At 47.8% G+C, this 19942-nt stretch overlaps 1 protein-coding gene across 1 annotated transcript; it reads left to right on the top strand.

The window, feature by feature from the left end:
• The first annotated feature begins 574 nt into the window (after positions 1–574).
• Positions 575–19654, top strand: TBX3 (T-box transcription factor 3). Its single transcript, XM_035097865.2, has 7 exons — positions 575–969; positions 2702–2969; positions 4439–4585; positions 7831–7907; positions 9686–9843; positions 12117–12829; positions 15097–19654. Exons 1-7 carry the CDS (start codon positions 575–577, stop codon positions 15532–15534), a joined length of 2196 nt encoding a protein of 731 aa, XP_034953756.2. The 3' UTR covers positions 15535–19654.
• Positions 19655–19942: the final 288 nt, after the last annotated feature.

The following is a 19942-nucleotide window of genomic DNA, read 5'->3' as shown; positions in this document are numbered from 1 at the left end:
GTTTGCAAGAGACCCACCAGAGAAAGAAGGTGACTTCTTCTTTTTCGAGGCGTTCCTTTTACCTGCACGACCGAACCCTCCTTTCTCCGTCGCCTTCCCCAGAAGTAGCGGCGGAATCTGGCCGAAGTCCTTGCTGCTGCTGCTGCAGCTGCTGCTGCTTTTTCCACCGCCACCCCTTCCTCTTTCGAAACCGACCATTCTTAACATTATAATTCAATCCTTGTGAAAACGCGATCGCTGAGAAGGAGGAGGAGTAGAAGTAGCTTCCCAGCCAGGCGCAAAGACACCCTGGCAGGTTCCGGGTGACAAGATGCCTCCTGCTTTCGACTAGGGCGCTGGGACTCTCTGGTGACTCGCCTATGTCACTCTCCGGCACCCCCCGCCCTGGTCGCTCGCCTCCCCTTCGGACGGCCCTCTCGCCTTCCTCTCTCTCTCTCCTCCTCCTCTTCCTCCCTTTCCCTCCTTCTCTCCTTCTTCTGGGAATCGTGGCCCGACGATGAGCTCGTAAGGGCCGCGCGCTCCAGGATCCAGGACTGCGTCCGGGCAGGCCGCTGGGAGCGAGGCAAGCTGTTGGATGAATCTCTCCATGAGAGAGCCCGTGATTCCTGGGACCAGCATGGCTTACCACCCCTTCCTACCTCACCGGGCGCCGGACTTCGCCATGAGCGCCGTCTTGGGTCACCAGCCGCCTTTCTTCCCGGCTCTGGCGTTGCCCCCCAACGGGGCCGCCGCCCTCTCTCTGCCGGGGGCTCTGGCCAAGCCCATCATGGATCAGTTAGTCGGGGCGACGGAATCTGGGATGCCTTTCTCGTCTCTGGGACACCAAGCCGCGGCTCACCTGAGGCCTTTGAAAACCTTGGAGCCGGAGGAAGAGGTGGAGGACGACCCCAAAGTCCACCTGGAAGCCAAGGAACTCTGGGATCAGTTCCACAAGCGGGGCACCGAGATGGTAATCACCAAGTCGGGAAGGTAAGGGAGATTTGTTCCTGGGCTATTGGAAACGATTGGGGGGGGGTTCCTTCTCTGTCTCGCCTCCCCCACCTCCACACACACCCGCCAACCCATTTCTCTCAAGCTGATTTCCAAACAAACCAATAGTTTCCTCTTGCAAACAAGAAAATAAAAAGCTTAATATGGAATTAGGAAAATATCCAGAAAGCGACAGCTGACCGTGTAAAGCCTTCATCCTCTGAAGGACAATGGGAATACTGTGTGTGTACAACCTATGCAATGCATATAGCGATAGATAGATAGATAGATAGATAGATAGATAGATAGATAGATGATAGATAGATAGATAGATAGATAGATAGATAGATAGATCTGCCTCCAGGTATCGTGCACACACGCGCAACACTTTATCTGTGCACACCAAAGAGAGAACTGACCGCAGTGTTCGTGGGATATGTGCAATCATATAAAACTGGGCAGAATTTTGCACCGGGAATATTTTAATAAAAAATGCAACAGCTCCCTTCGTGGCTATGTTATGTCTGTAATTTCCTGCACTTTTTGCTGGGGAGCCAGGCCCGTTGGAATGAATGGGGGCTTACTTCCAGGCAAAAACACACCCAGACGTAAAAGCAGGCTTATCCTACTCAGGCTTTCTTTAGCAGTTAAGTCTTTCCACGCTCGAAGGAGATCCAGCCTAGTTACTTCCAAGCAAATCTGTTCGGGGGTGGAACTCTTCGACTGGAATTTTTAAAGCACATTTGAACCCTCACCCCCCGAACATAACATTGCTCTCCTGTAAATGTGGGTATTTTGAACCCAGGATTTCAACTGCTAGAGAAATCCAGATGTAGGGCCCGAAATTTGTGGAGCAAGTGAAAATATTTTAGCACTGGACTTGATAATAATACAGAGCGTTTGGAATGAATGGCTTCCTTACCCCGTAAAAAGTTTGTAAGCTGTACTTACAGCTTATTTAAGAGCTATATGGCAGATTATGCATTTTCCCTAAACGTCCTCTCACAAATTACGAGTAGTTGTAATTTCTATAGAAACACTTTCCATTATTTCATTCCAACGCAGAGAGTTAAAATATATCCCTGATGCAGATTCCTCAGGTTCACATTTACGATGCCAGCTTCATTTTAAACTGCTTTAAAAAATAATAATCAAGTCCCCAAGATGGCTGGAAAGAGGTTAGGAGACTTTGGATCTGTGGCCAAGAAAGATTACCTACTGTTTGCTTTCTTATTTGGGCAGCGACTTTGTAAGGAGACTTTCCAGACTTCAACAGCTCGCTACAACAAAATCACACGTCTTTGCAATTTGGAAATCAACTTAAGGATTTGGGGAAGGGGTGGCAACCATCTCCCAAGCTCTCCAATATCGTTGGCCTTGGACTATTGTTGCACGCTAAATACTGCGGATCTGCGTCTCCCTCCATGCCCAAACCAAAGGAGGTTATTTTGATAGATTTTTTTTTTTAAAAAAGAATTAAAATGGAATATCCACAAAGGATTCCCATTATCATTTTTATTTTGCACGATAGCAACCAGTCGAGAGAATCTGAAAGTAAATACAGTTCATTGCTAAGGTTGGCGGGGGGGATACTTTTGCACAATAATATGCGGTTGAGTGATACGCTAAGACGATTCTCTCTCTCTTTTAATATATATTTATATTTATACATTTTAATATAAGTAAAATCTTCGCCTTCTTTGTTTTGTGCTCTGTCTGTGTCTGTCTCTAGGAGAATGTTTCCACCCTTTAAAGTGAGGTGTACTGGCCTGGATAAGAAGGCCAAATATATTTTGTTGATGGACATAGTGGCGGCTGACGATTGTAGATATAAATTCCACAATTCCCGGTGGATGGTGGCCGGGAAAGCCGACCCTGAAATGCCAAAGAGAATGTATATCCATCCAGATAGCCCGGCGACCGGAGAACAGTGGATGTCTAAAGTCGTGACTTTCCACAAACTTAAACTGACTAATAACATTTCGGACAAACACGGATTTGTAAGTGATTTTTAATTCTTTCCCTTGTAACATAGCCTTCTGGTTCTTCAAACGCCGCGCTTAAAACAAAGCAAAACATACATTTGCAAGGTGGAGAGATCAGCTTAGATCGACCCTCGGTCACGCCGCAGGGATTGGGGGTGGCTGGGTGCGTGGGGGAAAACCTATTCGCTAAAACAGCTTTGCAAAGGCCCAACGAGACTGACGTTCGATTTCTATCCCTTCCAGATTTTTAAAGGAAGGGAGGGGGGTGAGAAATGACTTCATATTTGGGCACTTTGGTCGATCTGCTTATAATAATTTCATAATTGGTTTCTGTGTGCATGTGTTTCAGGGAGGGAAAACGGGGAGGCATCGCAGGACGAGGGTAATCGTTCCCTTTCCATGACTATAAATCTAATTAGGAAACTTCCGGGGCAAAAAAATCCGGCACTCTTGCTCCGATTCTGCTCTAAATCTGCAGGATCCGAACTCCAGCTAAAACGCAGAGAGGGAGAGTAGGGGAAATAAGCAGCTTAACTCGCATCAAATCTGGGATTTGTTTTATAACTTTTCTAGGTATAACTTTAAAACTGACTTAAGAGCCAGCCAGTTGCAGAATTGGGGGGTGGGCAGGGTGCAGATAAAAAATATGGAGGTGGAGGAGAGAAGAGGAAGAAGGAAGGACAGGAAATAAATACACCTCCCCACCACAAAAAAAAAACACCCCAAACGACCCAAATTAAAATAAATTTCCTTGGGATTCCAGCCGGATTTTATCCCCCTCCTAATCGACTTAAACCCATGTTTAAGCTCGGATCGCTTTACAATATTATTATTATTATTATTATTATTATTATTATTATTATTATTATTATTAGGATTTCCTTTCCTCCATTCACATCCCTGTCTGTGTACAGATAGGAAAGCGAACTTTCGGGCAAGGCAGCTCCTCCAGCGAAGTGCAGAAAATGAGGTCATTCCTCCTGGCGAGGTTTTCTTGGGAAGGAAAAAGGAAGAAGCGGGGAGATCCTCGTTTCAGCTTGGCTGGCCTTGGCTGATCTTCCTGAAAAGCCTCAGCGCTTCTCTCTCCCTCTCCCCCCGCCCTTTGGCCCGCTTGGTGCTTGCTCAGAAAACCACTCCGCTCCCTCGCGCTTCCTTTACATCTCCTCGCCAGTCAACTAATGACCCGGGCTTAGCTCTCTCTCTCCTACTGAGTTGGAAGACAATTATTATGATTGCTGGTATTATTTTAAAGCAAAATATTTCCAAGCAACGGTGGTTCTAGGTGTGTAGAAGAAGGGAGGAAAGAAAGAAAGAAAGAAAGAAAGAAAGAAAGAAAGAAAGAAAGAAAGAAAGAAAGAAAGAAAGAGGGTGGCTAGGATTTGGAGGCCTAATTTCAGGCTTTGCTGATGTTCCTCCTTTCGTTTTGACTAAGTCTGGATGTGCCCGCTTGTCTGTCTGTCTCTGCCCCCCCCCCGCACCCGCAGACGATACTGAACTCCATGCACAAGTATCAGCCACGGTTCCACATCGTCCGGGCCAATGATATTCTGAAACTGCCTTACAGCACCTTCCGCACTTACGTTTTCCCCGAGACAGAATTCATTGCGGTGACTGCGTATCAGAACGATAAGGTAAGAAAGAATCGCTGTGGAGTGCATTTAACGGAATGAAGTGGCGGGGTGGGTAGGGGGTGGCAAGAGAGATGGGTGATCTTGAGCCTCCGATCCTGATCTGATTTGGCATTAATGGCTCAGGAAAAAAATTGGGCCTTGTCTCCTAGCGCACCCCCCCCCCCCCATTATCACTTCGGCCACTTCAGAAAGAAAGTTAAAAGAAGGAATTAAAATTGTTCTCATTTTCGATGTTCAGTGTATCCAGAGAAAACTAGTAAGAGGTGGTGGAGAGAAAAATAGATTTGGTTTGTAGTGTGAGAGAAAGAGAGTGTAAAAAAGATATCCGACTTTCTCTTTCTGTGTGCAAATGTGAATTTCGAGGAAACAGAACCCTAACCAGACCATACATTAGTTTACTTAAAACAAACAAACAAACAACAACGACAGGGGCTACCAGGCCCCCCAAATGTAGGTCTGGTTCATATTATCCATTCCCGCCCCCCACTTTATACTGCAGTGGTTTTATTAATAGTTTTGGAGTAGTGTTGTGTGTGTTTTTTAAGGAGCAGGGGAAAGAAATATACTTTTAGCACCTAGCAGCGTTTAATAAGAAGGACACAGCCAATTCTGATTTGAGGATGGGGTGGGGAGAGAGGTGTAGTTGTTAAATATACCCTATCCTCAATTATCACCAGGACTCCTGTTTGCGGGAGGCCGCCTCTCCCACCAAAGTGGTCTATCTGGGAGCTTGGCGCGGTCTAAATTTATGGTAATGAATTCAAGGCGAAGGACCCGGCAGACTTCGACTAGCCGGCCTTAGTTTCATTTCATTTTTATTTTTTTCCCCTCGCTGTAAATTAGTACTTTTGGTATTTGGCTTCCCAAACTCGAGTGCGGTGGTTTATGGAGCTTTGGCAGCGCTGCAAGATGGAAACCCCAGTGTGTACTTTGAAAGAGAGAGTGTGTGTGTGCGCGCGCGCGTGTGTGAGAGAGCGCTTAATTCTCCTGGCCAAGCTCCTTGGACAGTTTAGCTCTCTTAAAATCAATGTGGCTCGTGCCTGAACTCAGGATCGCGGTGGAAGTTGGCAGGATATGATGTTGGACGAAAGCGTGTGCTTTGGTGTGGGGAGGGAAACGAATCTGTTGCCGTGTTTCTGCTCCTGTTGGGAAATCGAGGCTTGGCTTGAGGAGGCCCCAGGAAGAAGTCAAACGTGCTAGGGACTAGCCGCTTAGCAGAACTTTTGTTTGATACGATCGCCGAGGTGAGGTGGGGCGAGCGGATCTCGCTTGACTGAATTAGCCCCGTGCTCGGTCCGCGGAAGCCTTTCTCGTCCCCATTCGAGAGAGAGCCGAGAAGCCCCTTGTCCGATTGCCCTGCAATGGGCGTGTGAAAGCGGTGTTGTTAATGGAGCCAAAGCCCCCCCCCTCTTTCCTGGCGTTATCTTGAGCGATCTCTTGCAAGAGGTCAGAGAACCCGCATTCCAGCGCTCACCTAGCCAGCCCCGGTCGCCTTCATTAAGCACTTTCTGAGCAATTGGAAGGTAATGGATTGACTCCCGGACAGGCACTGCTGCTCTGAATCCGAACACAAAGACTGGCTAGGTCCCTTTCTTACGTTTTTCTCCTGTTTCTTAATCGCTGGGGGAACAGATGCCAGGGTCCGGCCAAAGATTACACACATGTAATATTTTTTTATTATGCTATGTTATTATATAGCATATAATATTGTATACATATGCACTGTGGCAGTATTTAACCTCCCCATCTCAAAAGGTCTCTGCACTTCTGTAGAAAATGGATAAGGGGAAGGAATCCTATGCATGTTTAATCCTTAGCATGTCCCACTGTGCTCAATGGGTATCCCTTCAAACTAAGGGTGCAGAGGATTGTAGCCTAAGCTTAGAAAGGGAGAGTGTGAGTGAGATCAAAACTTTGGGCTCATCTTCCCACCCAAAGGGACAGCCCAGTATCTCCTGCTTTAAAAGAGGTGGCAGCAATGATTTCAAAAATTAAGCAGGTGCCGAACTTTGGGCACCCAGTGATTTCTTTGAAAGCCAAAAGCGCTGGACATGGACTGGATCCTTGAAGAGAAAGGCATTGCAGTCTTGAAAAGAAAAGAAAAAAGCAACGAAGTGCAGATGTTGTTGATTTCCTCCCACCCATCCTTTTAAGAGTTTGCAGAGGTGAGGGGGGGAGTAACATGCCTGTAATATGTTTGCATAGTATTTATTCAGAGCTCGGCCCCCCTCCTCAACCCACAGCACTGCGTGCACGCACACACACACACACACAAGCACGTGGCCCATGGACGGTAATTACATAAAGTATTTTATTATAGCAAGCGGGTGACCACCATTCCTTTGCGGTTTAATTATGGCAGGTAAAGAGTTGAAACTGAAACATAACTTTAATGGATAGCCAGGGCGGCACGTTCCACTCATTCCTCCGCCAGGGCTCCCCCCTCAACACACACACACACACACAGGCTGAGGCAACCAGCCACTGCAATTGGACTGGCAGAGGTGCATGAAAATGGTCTTTCATGCTGCCAGGGGTGGGTGGGGGGAAGCCATAGGATCCTGGACTCTTGGCCATAACAATATCACATAGTTCAGTTTCTGGGTCTTCTGCTAAGGGTGTTGCTTGGGGCTTTGGAAAGAAACTTTGAGGCATAGTTTGGGATGAAAGCTGTCTAGGCCCCCTGCCTTATTCCCCTTGCTTTGAGTAAGGGCAGGCACAGGAGAACCACTCCACCTGGGTTGGACTATGAAATTAGAGGTCCAACAGGCTGGAAAATAACCTCTATTTTCTGTGCTTGGATCACACCCTTCCTCCATTCAGGGTTTCGCCACCTCAGAAAGCTGCCTTATTTATACAGAGTCAGACAGCTGGTCCAGCCACCTCAGTGTTGTCTACATTGACTGGCAGCTGCTCTCCAGGGTTTCAGGCAGAGAGTCCCTGGGATTGAACCTGGGACCTTCTGCATGCAAAGCAGATGTTCTTCCACTGAACTAAGGCATTTCCCTTTGATCCTTGCATGAAGTAAATCACACCGAGAGCTAGTTACTTACTAACCCAGTTTTCTCCTGGTTTCCAGAGTCAAGGAATTAGGACCAGGATCTTTCCATGCACCTTTTCCAGTGCCCCAGCCATTACACTATGCCCCCCTAAAAATCTGGATCCACTTCGAGATTCCGTCCTTACGCATTATTTCATTTCATTTCATTTCTTTTTTTCTCCTTTTTTGTTTTTTGTAAAAATAGATAACTCAGTTAAAGATCGACAACAATCCATTTGCCAAAGGCTTTCGAGACACAGGGAATGGGAGGCGAGAGAAAAGGTAAGTGGGGATGTCACAGTAGAGTGTGGGGTGTCTGTCCAACTTGCTATTAGCATGTTCAGCCTGGTTTTGAAATGCTCCTATTGTAGGGTCCGTCCAAGGATCTTTAAAACACACAACTCTCATTGGGATGAGTGTTGGTGGAGGGAGGGAGGGTTCCTAGCCTTAGTGGAATCTTTTTTTAGAAAGTGATATTTGTAAACGCCCAAAGGTGTGTTCAGTACCACCCAAGGGAGACATACACAGCTTAGGACACGTGTTTGCCATTGTCGAAATGTGGAACACAAGACGCTGTGGAGAGGGCGTGGCCGGCAGTAGTTTACCCAAAGCAATATTCTAATGAGACGTTGCACTAACCTGATCCCGCATGCATTTAGATTGAAGTAAGCCTTGAGTTCCTTCCAAGGGGTATTTTAACAGCAGGTAGTGTCAGTGAAGAGGAAAACAAGCATCTCTTAGTCTTGCTTAGAGCTTTCCTGTGTGTGTTATCTTTGCACAATATGCACGCAGGGCAGGGTAAGTGGGTGTGGATATTTGTTTTGGAAGGCACTCTTCAAAGGCAAATATTTCTAGATGTTTTGAGCAAAGAGCAAAAAAAAGTTCAAGTAAAAAAAAATTCCTCTAAAATCTGCAATGACCCAGCCTGTATTTAAAGTACCATTTAAGACCTCCTTATTTAAGGGGGGGGAGGAGAGATTCAAACATGTAATTCATGCTTTCAATTTTAAAACCAATTGCTTCATTTCGACTTGAAAGGTGCCCAATATTTAATTTTAATTTTGCAGGTACACATACATTTAGGGAGCAGGGAGACAGCTGGCTCCTGCAAGCATTATTCATAATTTCTCTCTTAAAAATAAAAAAAATAAACTGAACAATAACTTCCTAGTAGCCATTAAAAAGCCAGAAATCCCAGGAATAGCCCAGCAACTTGGCACAGCTGATCGCTGCTGGACTATGGTTGCCTAAAACTCACCATACCCAGCGCAACTCTCCATTTAGTTACAGATTTGATCTCCATCCACCCCACAATAACCAATTTTTCACTCTTCCCAAACTGTGAGGAGATCATCTGCCCCCTATCAGATGTTTGGTTTCTCTAAGCATTTGTGATTTCTGAGATTTCATCTAGACATGAAGAAGAATATTAATATCATATGGAGGTTGTCCTTGCCATGCTCTGATGGCAACTCATTAAAGTTCTTCCCTTCAAAATTCTACCTTCCCCTTGGAAAAGGAATCAACTTCCTTCCAAAAGAACTGTCTCTGGCTTCCAGAATCCCAGTTCCAAACCCGAAACCTGAAATTCTCTTTACTCCTAGAGAAACCCTGCCTTCTTTCCACTGAACTGACGCCCAAAGGCCCTTTGATCTTCAGTAAAATCTGTTGACCTTTGGGGGCATCCTCCGAAGTAAATAACACTGGGGTGCGCAAAGCCCCTTTCTTAAAACAGGCTACTTGCCTAGAAACTCTTTGCGACTCTAGTGCCAGGCCAGTAGGCTGGGCAAGCCTGGCTTCGATGATAAGCATATCTTCAGGGAATCACAACCATATTTATTTATTTTATGCTTAAAAAATCCTGTTTGATTCCATTGGATGTCTTTCCTCGTCCATTGGCCTGAATGGGGCACCAGCTGGTTTTTTTTTCTTTTGTAAACAGTGTTTTGTGGTGCCAGCTGATTTGATTTAGAGAGGTATTATGGTCTGGAGCGAGTGGTATGTGTTTGAGAGTTTCCTCCCTTCTCCAGCGACTTTTAAACCAACCAACTTTTCTCCAGGAAGCAACTGACCCTCCAGTCCATGCGAGTCTATGATGAGAGGCAGAAGAAGGAAAATGGGACATCCGATGAGTCCTCAAGTGAGCAGACGGCTTTCAAATGCTTTGCCCAGTCAACCTCCCCTGCAGTATCAACTGTGGGCACATCTAATCTCAAAGGTGAGGTAGCTCCCTACTTGCCTTTGCCCCCCCCCCACTCCCTGTACACTCCCCCCCCCATTTTTCTCTCCCTCATCTTCTTTCTATTTCTGGGTTATTACCACTTCCAGGGTTTGTGTGTGTGTGTGGGAGGCAGCATTTGAAGGGAGTTTGGCTGAAGAACAGCCTCCGGTTGGAAAGAGTGGGAAAAAGTTTCGAAAAATTAAATAAACCCCATTTTGAAACTGCTCCAGACATTTTTAAATAGGAAGGAAAAAAACACTTTTCTCCTTTCCACCCTGTATCTATATTTCTTCTGTGGTTTGAACAGAGTCAGCCAACACTGACTACAGCTTCGGAGGAAAGGCAGACCACGGGGCAAAAGTTCAAAACTGCAACCAGTCCATTCATAACCATATTGGAATTTCTAAATAAGGGTGGGGGTGGCGGAACCCTGCAACCAATCCATTCATGTGCATATTGGAATTTCTTTTTTAAGGTGGAGGGGGAACCCCTGCAACCAATCCATTCAAAACCATACTGGGATTTTGCAACAAGGGAAAAGACAGACAAAAAAATAAATCTCCATTAAAAAAATCAAAATATTTCGTATGCTTTTGAGGACAATGCTTTGTCAGACTCATTTCATCAGACTCAGTGTGTTGTAGTGGTTAGAGCACTAGACTGGAATCTGGGATACCAGGGCACTCCTATACTCCCCCACCCCCACACCCAGCCAGGAAGCTTGCTGGGTGACCTTGGACCAGTCACTTACTCTCAGGGTAGCCTACCCCACAGGGTTGTTGTGGGGATGAAATGGGGAGGGGGTGAATCGCGTTTCACAAGTCTTTAAGATGCCACAAAGCTCTTTGAAGCCTTGGGTTCGAGATGCTAATATAGCTAGCTCCCTAAAAGATTTTACGAAAAGGCTCCCTTTGTTTTCCTGACTCTAAAGGAGAACAGCCAGGAGGGAGGCCACAGCCTGGGTCAAATTACCTCTCCTTTTCTCCCTTCAGTCCACAAACCTATGGGCTGTAATGGGAGTTAAGAGGCTTCCAAGGAATCCTACATTTGCATACATACTTGAGGCCTATCTTATCCACCAATTTGGTGGAAGGAAGCCCCTTTGAATTCAATCGGGTGTCCTGAGTAGTGTTCCAGGTGGTGCGCTGGTCTTCTCAAGCAAGTGTGCATAGGATTGCAGCCTTAAAAATACATACAGTACCTTTGAAAGCCCTGGACTTTGCCATGCTCTTATCAGATGGAATGCACCTTTTTTTTCTTTTTTCTTTTTAACCCCCTCATTTGTTACCAAAAAAATTGCTTGAACTTTGGTTCTCTGGGGGGGGCCTGCCCTGTGAAAGCAGAAAACAAATGGCAGGGGATTTCAAGCTCATGTAAGCAGGCCCTGTGTCTGAGGCTAGAGAGAAGCCAGACCCTAACTTTCCCTTGCTTTGGGAAGGAGGCGAGATGTTCCAACAGAGCACAGAAGAGGGGAATAAAAACCTGGGAGAAATAAAAGCTGGGGAATTAATATGATCCTCCTCCTCCTGCCCCCAAGCCTCTCCTCTCTCCTCTCTCCCTCACCCACTTCAATTGGACGTTTATTGTGGAAACAAGGAGATAAAGTGAGCCTGGATACCAGAAGGGAGGGGGAATAGGCTTACTTGCGTGTATCAACCTAACATTTGGGAAGCTCAGCTCCAAACAAGTCTGTTTGAATTCGTCTAGTAGTCCTTCCTTCAGAGGCGGTAAACATGATGGAACGCTTCACCAAGGGGTGGGGAAGGAAGAAGGAATTCCACCAAATAAAAAAATGTTTAGGTTAGGGGAACAGGCAAGGCTAGAACCCTGATGGGCTACTTTTCTACCTGCAGAGATCCCCCTCCCCAACCTTGTAAGACGGAGGACTGAACTGAAGTCAACTGGGGATAGCTCAGCTAAAGTCTTTAGGAATAGTAGGGCATTACATAGATAAGATTTAGAGGGGTGGAGGGTGTATATTCCAGGCCAGACAGAAGGCTGGCAGGGTAAGTGTGCTTGTGTGTATATATTTGTGTATGTGTATGTGTTGTACACACACACACACACACACACACACACACACACACACACACACACACACACGGAATCAGTATTTTATTTGCATTGAGCTGTGCCTCCAAAACAAGAGGGGTTCCGCTCCAAGAGGTGCGTCCTGGACCTCCCAGGACAGGAGAAGGGGAGCCTGCTTGACCAACGGATCCATCGTGTTTGCTCTCCGACTGACCCTCTCCCTTCTTTCCGGCCCCAAGATCTGTGTCCCAGCGAGGGGGAAAGCGACACGGAAAGCAAAGACGACCCCTCGGAGGCCAACGACTCCTCCGGGAAGATCTCCACCACCACGGCTGCCATTGCCACCAACAGCAGCTCCGGAGGAGGAGGAGGAGGAGGAGGAGACCCACGGGAGAAGAGCAGCCCCTCCAAAGTGACCCTCTTCCCCCCGGACTCGGCAGGCGGCAGAGGCAGCCGAGAGAGCGCCCCCAAGGCTCCCGCAGACTCAGCTCGCCACAGCCCGGCCACCATCTCCTCCAGCACCCGGGGCCTCGGCGGGGAGGAGGTCAAAAGCCCGTCAAGGGAGGACTGCAGGGGCCTGGCCAAGGAGCCTTTCGCCCCCCTGACGGTCCAGACGGACAGCGCTGCCCACCTTGCCCACCAGGGCCACTTGTCCAACCTGGCGTTCTCCCATGGCCTGGCCGGGGGGCAGCAGTTCTTTAACCCGCTGAGCAACGGGCACCCCCTGCTCCTCCACCCCAGCCAGTTCGCCATGGGCGGCGCCTTCTCCAGCATGGCCGGGATGGGCCCCCTGCTGGCTACAGTCTCCGGGGCCTCGGCAGGAGTTACCGGGCTGGACAATACGGTGATGGCCACGGCGGCGGCTCAGGGATTATCCGGAGCGTCGGCAGCGGCTGCGGCAGCGGCGGCGGCTTTACCCTTTCATCTGCAACAGCACGTCCTGGCCTCGCAGGTAAATTATTGCGGTGGACGTGTAGATTTTTTTTTTTGCCGGGGTGTGAGTTCTCCCCTCACTAAGGCAGAAGCTATTTGGGAGGGAGATCGTTACCTGGAAGTTCCCCTTTCTCCCCGCCCCCGCTCCCATTCTTTGTCTTGTCCATTGGAGCCAACTCCTAGGGGCCAAGGGTCTTCACCCCCCCAATTTTTTTTTGAGGGGGCCTCCCGAAAGTTGATAGGCATTGCCATTCAAATAGTGTCCGTGCGCGGCTTCATGTGATCGATTATGCGGGGCAGGGCTTACTTGCCCCCATGGGCGTAGCCAGGATTCATATTAGGGGGGGGGCTTTACGTTCGGGGGCAGAACCAAATTATCACCGACACAATTGGTCAGTTAGTTTAAGTATTTTTTTATTTACTTACTTGATGGGGGGGAACTGCTCCCCTTCCGCCCATGGCTACTCCCATGCCCCCCATATTTTATTCAAGTTGGCACCCCCGTCTTGTTCCAACAACAGTCCTCTAATGGATTTCAGGCGAAGGGTCCTAGCTGGGCGGTAAAGCATCGGGTTTGCATGCACAAGACTTAGGTTCCATTCCCCCATCTCCGTGTAGCGCTGCCTGAACTCTTGAAAAGCAGCTGCCAGTTAGAGTAGGCAGTCCTGGTGTAGGAGCCCCAATGGTCTAACTAAGCAGGCCTGCACTTCTCAAGAGGCAGAGCGTCTGCAGAAAGTCCCGGGTTCAATTCCTACGGTAGTTTGTGAAGGTAGGGTCAGGAAGTATATCCCGCCCGAAGCTCTGGAGAGCAGCTGCCAGTCAGTGTAGACAAAAGGGAGCTAGATGGACTAAGGGACTGACTCTGCATAAGACAACTCCCTGTGTTCCATTTCTCCTGCGATAGTGGTCCTAAGGAGTGAGCTAGAGGAAGATTATTGTGTTTGCCTGTTTTAGCAGACTCTTCTGTGACATGTTGAAAAGAGTTCAGATGGATTCTTTATTCGCAGAAGAGGGAAAAGTATGCAAGCATGCCCTGTCACTCTCACCTTCCCACTCATGCTAAAACCATATAGATCGGAGCCATTTCAAGATCAGACTTTTTAAAGCTTCGACTTTCAAATTCTGTGCGTGTGTGCGCGTTCTTGGAGTTTCTTTTTAAGGGTATTCTTATTCCTCTTCTTATTTCCCTCTTTTAAAATAACCTCTAAGGAACTCCGGGCAGCCTAGGTGGGTTATTCTATTCCATCCTCACAACAACCCTGTGAGGAAGGAGAGAGCCATGTCAGCACAGAGGGGAGAGAGCAGCAAGTTTAGCCCGTGAATATTATGACCGAGAGAGGGGGTTTGAGTGCAGCTCTGCTCTGGCAAAGGCCGGTATCAGAGGGAAACAGAGGTGCTTCGTTTACTGACTATATTTAAAGGGTGTTTTTGTTGTTGTTGTTGTTTAATTTCAACTCTCTCACGTGCACTCAAACGCCCTAGCTCTCTCCCCAACACAAACGCTCTCTCTCTCATACACACTTAAACTAAAGCTCAACAGGCGGATGAGGGAAAGGGCATATAGGGAATTGACGACAGGACATCCACCTACCGGTATATCTCATACAAGGGTTCTCTGGAGCTCTTGAATAGGACAGACCATCTTCCATAGCTCGCTCCGGCCACATTTTACAAGCTAAAGAGTTTTTGACTCGCTTGAAAGCGATGCCAACATTTCCTTTCCCAAAAGGCGTTTTGTCCGAGAGAGAGGGAGGGAGAGCGCAGAGGCTTTTCTCTCCCCCCCACCCCCCCGCCGTCTCTTTCCTCTCGAGGTGTTGACTCCCGCGGTTGGAATGGCAGCTGAGGGTGCTCAGCACCTTGAGAAGACAGATGATTGAAAAGGGATATTTTAAATAAATGGAGCTTCAGCTTGGCTCCGGGCCCTCGCGCTTCGAACTGCTGGTCCCGGCGCCAGGGATTGAAACGGCGCTTGGCTGAGAACCGCGTCTCGGAGGCTCTCCGGGGCTGGTTACTGCGTTTTCCCACGTGCATGGCGGCGTGGTGGTGGTGGGGAGGACACACACACACACACACACACACACACACACACACAGAGAGAGAGAGAGACCCTGGCTCCCCCACCCTGGTTACTAACAGAACCTCGCTTTCCGTCTTCGCCTAGGAGAAGCTGCCCGCTTGGTATTTGTTATGTGTTTGGGCGCAGGTGTTTCCTCGTCTGTTTTCTTGCGCCAACGTATATACCTTTAACTGTGCCAACTACTGACCTGACCTCCGCTTCTCTTGCAGGGCTTGGCTATGTCCCCCTTCGGAAGCCTTTTCCCTTACCCGTACACCTATATGGCAGCCGCGGCCGCCGCCTCGACAGCAGCCACCAGCTCCGTCCACCGCCACCCGTTCCTCAGCGCGGTGCGCCCTCGCCTGCGCTACAGCCCTTACTCCATCCCGGTGCCCTTACCGGACAGCAGCAGCCTTCTCACCACAGCCCTGCCCGCCATGGTCGGCGGGGCGGAAGGCAAAGCGGGCGCCTTGGCATCCAGCCCGGCCTCGGGAGCCTTGGACTCCGGCTCCGAGCTGAACAGCCGCTCTTCCACCCTCTCCTCCGGCTCGGCCGTCTCGCTGTCGCCCAAGGTCGACAAGGAAGCCACCAGCGAGCTGCAGAACATCCAGCGTCTAGTGAGTGGCTTGGAATCGAAAGGAGACAGAGCTCGGAGTGGGTCGCCCTAGAGGTGGGGAGAGGAGGAAGGTCCCCTCGCAAAAACAAAAACCCCTCTCCATCCCCCCACAGTCTCTGGGCTAGGGACCCCTCTTTCCCCCTCCCTCCCCCATTTCTCTGGCCGCTTGCTAGAACTCGCCACTGCCTCTCCCACCTCTGGGGGGGACTGATCAGGCAAGGTTGTGTCCTGGAGGTTGCAGGGGGCGGGGAGCGACAAGCCTGGAGGCCGCTATCCGGACAGAGGCGAGAGGTCGCTCTTGGAAGCTGCTATTGTGAACCAGACTGTGGTGTCCACTGGAGGGGTGGTGGTGCGCACGTGGGGTCAGCGGATCCTGGAGAGAGGTGACCCCTATGGCCTCCCTCCCTTGTTTGTTTCTACCCCTGTCGACACATAACAAACGGAGATGAAAGGAGAAGACACCGAGGAGTGATCCCCGGTGTGTGTGTCCCCCCCCCCCTTCAAACGGAGAAATGACTTTTTGCATATCAGTTCAAGCCTGACCACGGCCCATGTCAATCTTTGTTAAAAGAGGGGCGTGTCCCTTTAATACTCGAGTGACGTCTGTCAGCCTCTGTAAGGCTCTGTTTGCATGTTCCATTCTAAGCCTCATTATTTTGGAGTTTTTTTTATTAAAAAAATGCTTGCTTAAGTTCCAAGGGATTTTTTTTTTACCACCCCACCCCCACGTTTATTCTCCACTTCTTCCCTTAGGAACAATTTAAAATGTAGTTGGAAAGATGAGAATTTTTTTAAAGGGCCGTAATTTCCTTGAAGCGGTTCCCCACTCCCCCCCCCCCAATTACTGTATATGCAATAACAAGGTTTATAAACATAATAAGGAAGAAAAAAGAAAGAAAGAAAGAAAGAAGTGGACACTATGGATAAAGTATTTATGTAATTGATGGATAACTTGTAAATAAGTGGCATATGAGTACTCGAAATTAAAAAATTAATTTATTGATATTGTACATATGTCTGTAAATAAGGCCTGATGCTGTCTTCTTTTATCGTTTTCTTTCTCTCTCCAGTTGCTTTCATTTAAAATAAAATAAAATCCCTTGAAGAGAATTTAAAACGTATTAAGATAGCAGGAGTCCCTCAGCGATACACATACACAGTGTTTACATTTGTCATATTTTATTTGGATTCATTATGTCACTGGGGACATAATTTTGGTTGTGTATTTACCGGAGATAGAATGCAATCGGCAAAAATAAAATAAATTTTAGGGCTGGATCAACCGGGAGAGGGACGGGGAAGGAAAGATTGTACAGTAGTGGGCATAGCTGCCAAGTTATCCCTTTTTTTAAGGGATTTTCCCTTATGCTGAATAGGCTTCCTCGCGAGAAAAGGGAAAACTTGGCAGCTATGATAGTGGGACTGTTGGACTCTCCCTTCTAAAACTGGAAGCAGCGCCGTCTGTAGAAATGGTTGAATAAGTACGTTAATTAATCACCAAAGCAATTCTGAGGCGGGTTTGTAAAAAGAGATAGCGGGAGCGCTGGAGTTCTTGCCCAATTTAAAAAGCAAATATCTCGATTGATTTCTCCCTCTCTTCCTCAGTACGAGATATACTACCGCCACTATTCCAAACGAGGTTTTATTTTTCTCGTGCTAAATGTTGCCTTTGCTTGGAGGGAGTCCATATTTCCATACCATGGCTACAAAGTCTGGCGCTAAGAGCTGGGCAAAGGGGGGGGAAGAGAAAGTTTTTAAGGATTTACTCCCCAGTAATTACCCCCTCACTTCTATAAGGAAACAAAGCCTCTTAAAATCACTACAATATCAATTTTTGTTGTTGTTGAAATCCTTAGGCCTCCGGTTATATGACTGGTGGGGAGTCTTTGGTTTGGTTTATAAATAACTTTAGCGATTTCTTTCAGGGAATTTCTTGACTCAGAACGGCAAAAGTCTGAGAATGGAAGCTCTGTAGGATCCCCCCCACACACACTTTTACTGGGGGAATTATATATATAAATAAATTCCCGAGGAAAGTGTCTTTCTCGCTTCAAAAAATAAGTTTGAAGGACAACTTTCAAAATTAGCAATAATTTGAAAGGTGAATTACTTCCGAGTTAAGATTGTAAATACTCTTACTTGAGAGGCGCAAGTTTTCTTCAAAAGACCCTGACGTTCCGCCTAGTCCTATATTCCGATCGTTGGGCTGCAATCCTATTATACATACTTGCCCGGGAGCAAAGTCCCATTGAGTTCAATGGGCCTTATTTCAGAGTAGACCCGTATGTGCGGCTGAACCTTGAAAATCGCAGGGGATGGTATGAGTCTCTTCATCCCCGCGTTGGAAAATAAATATAGTTGGGATTTAATTGTTTGGTCTAAAAGGCTTGCAGAAGAAATAGAGAAGAGCTGGGGTGTGTGAGAGAAAGGGAGAAACACCGTTAAAATGGAAACAGAAAGTTTATCAAAATAAATAAATAAATGGAAGTCTAGGAGGGAAGGGCGGGGAATCAACAAAGCTTCAAACTCCCCCCCCCGCCCCCGGTATCCAAATCGCCTGTATTTATGATTTGGGGAAATGTTTGTAGAACGCCAAAGAGCCGCCAATGGGAGCAGCGAAGTCGTGGTTCAGTCGCTGATTCAGTTCTAAGCGACCCTCTCGAAGCCTTTGAAGGTCAGCTTGTGAATGGACGGGCAGATAAGACGGCTCAAGACGGCCTCTCTGTGAGTTCGCCAGCCCCTCAGCAGCCCGCCTTGATAAATTGTTGTTTTTAAGGCGAGCCCGGAGAGTCTCTCCACGCCGTCGCCCGTGCGTTTCAACGTGAGCCAGCTGTAAATATTATAAAAGTTCACTTCCACTCTCTATCCTGTTACGTCGCCTCCATTCCCCCCTCATTTCCCCAGCCCTCTCTGAATTGTGTCATTTGGAGATAAACACCAGCCCGGTTGGTGAAAGTTGAATATATACAGCAGGCTCTCCATTAACGGCCCCCTCGCTCTCAGCCTCACCGCCCCCCAGTCTCCGAATGGGTGTGTTTCCTCCCCAAATCATTTATAGCACTTGATTTTTTTGGCTCTGGAGTTTTGAAGAGTGTGTGTGTGGAGGTATTAATCGTTGTCTAATAATAATAATAATAATAATAGTTCAAAGTTTATGTACTGTACCCTGCTTTTTGATCACATCCTCGGTCCCCTCGGGAGTTTCAGGGAGGGAGCATGTAAGCGACTGGATCTCGACGAGAGAGCCTAGGCAAGGCAAGTATTTGTTTCTTTTTAACTCCTGGGGGGATCTGTGCCTCTGTCCTTTGCTGTTGGGATTAATTCCCTGAAGAAGATGGCGAATGGAGACCGTTGGGAGCTGTAACCTAATGCACAATTACCTGGGAATCAGCCCCAACTGAACAGAGGGGGGATTAGCTATCAAGTAAACAGACATAAGATGTCTAGAGGTGTATACAGTAAGCAACAACCGACAGAACAGCCTTGCGGCACTTTGAAGACCAGATTTCCTGTTGCAAAAGCTACTGGGGGCAACAGACCGCTTTCTCAGATGCGTGAGGGGTACGGTTTGTAAGGTCGCGTCGTTTGCTCGCTTACTTGCAAGTAAACATGCATGGATAGGGCCACTCAGTTTACGAATCCAGTTTCATTCTCATCTGAAGGCTGCAGTCCTCAGCTCGCTTCCGAGGGAATAACAATCTCATTGAGAACAGCCAGTTACATTTTTTTTTTAAAAAAAAATGTTTTTAATATCCAGAAACCTCAACAAAAACCTCCGCAGCTACAACCCTCTTTGGCGAGAAATTAACAAAGATCTCAATAAATGGAACAAAACGCAACTTCACCCTCTCACGCAAAATAGCCAGTGTTACTTTTGAATAAACCTGTGTTAGGAGCGCGCTGTACACACACACACACACACACACACACACACAAACGCGCAGCAGAGCTTCAGTCTCAGACACGGGAGAAGTGCATTAGGGTGGGTATCTAAAGCACCCCCAAATTCTGTTCAAAGGGGACTAGCGTCAGATTTCTGGGCGTTCTTTAAATGATGGCCGAATGGCGATAGATCTAGTGGAATATAGGCAGCTTGCGAAATCTTGGATCCGTCTGCTCCGCGTGAAGAAGGGTCGGAGATCAAACCAGAATGGATTCCATGAGATCAGTCGCCCCCCTTGGCGAAGGCACGACCATACCTCTCTCCACGTCCATCAGTTCTCTTGACGTCTATCCAGCACGGAAATCTCATTTTTTTGAAGACTGAGAAACGGCCAGGAGCCGAGCTGGTATGTAGCTACCCCTCTCCCGCGATCCTATGACTGCTATTGGCGAAAATCGGACTGCTATTGACTAAGAGAGTCTTCAATTCCTTGATTGGGAAGGGGACGAGAAAACTCCGAGAGGCACACCGTGGTCATCCAAACTGTCTCTGGTCGTAAATCTAACCTCTTGCTCTC

Source organism: Zootoca vivipara, chromosome 17 (assembly GCF_963506605.1).
Source record: "Zootoca vivipara chromosome 17, rZooViv1.1, whole genome shotgun sequence".
Lineage (NCBI taxonomy): Eukaryota > Metazoa > Chordata > Lepidosauria > Squamata > Lacertidae > Zootoca > Zootoca vivipara.
This window is presented reverse-complemented; position numbering and strand designations above follow the sequence as displayed.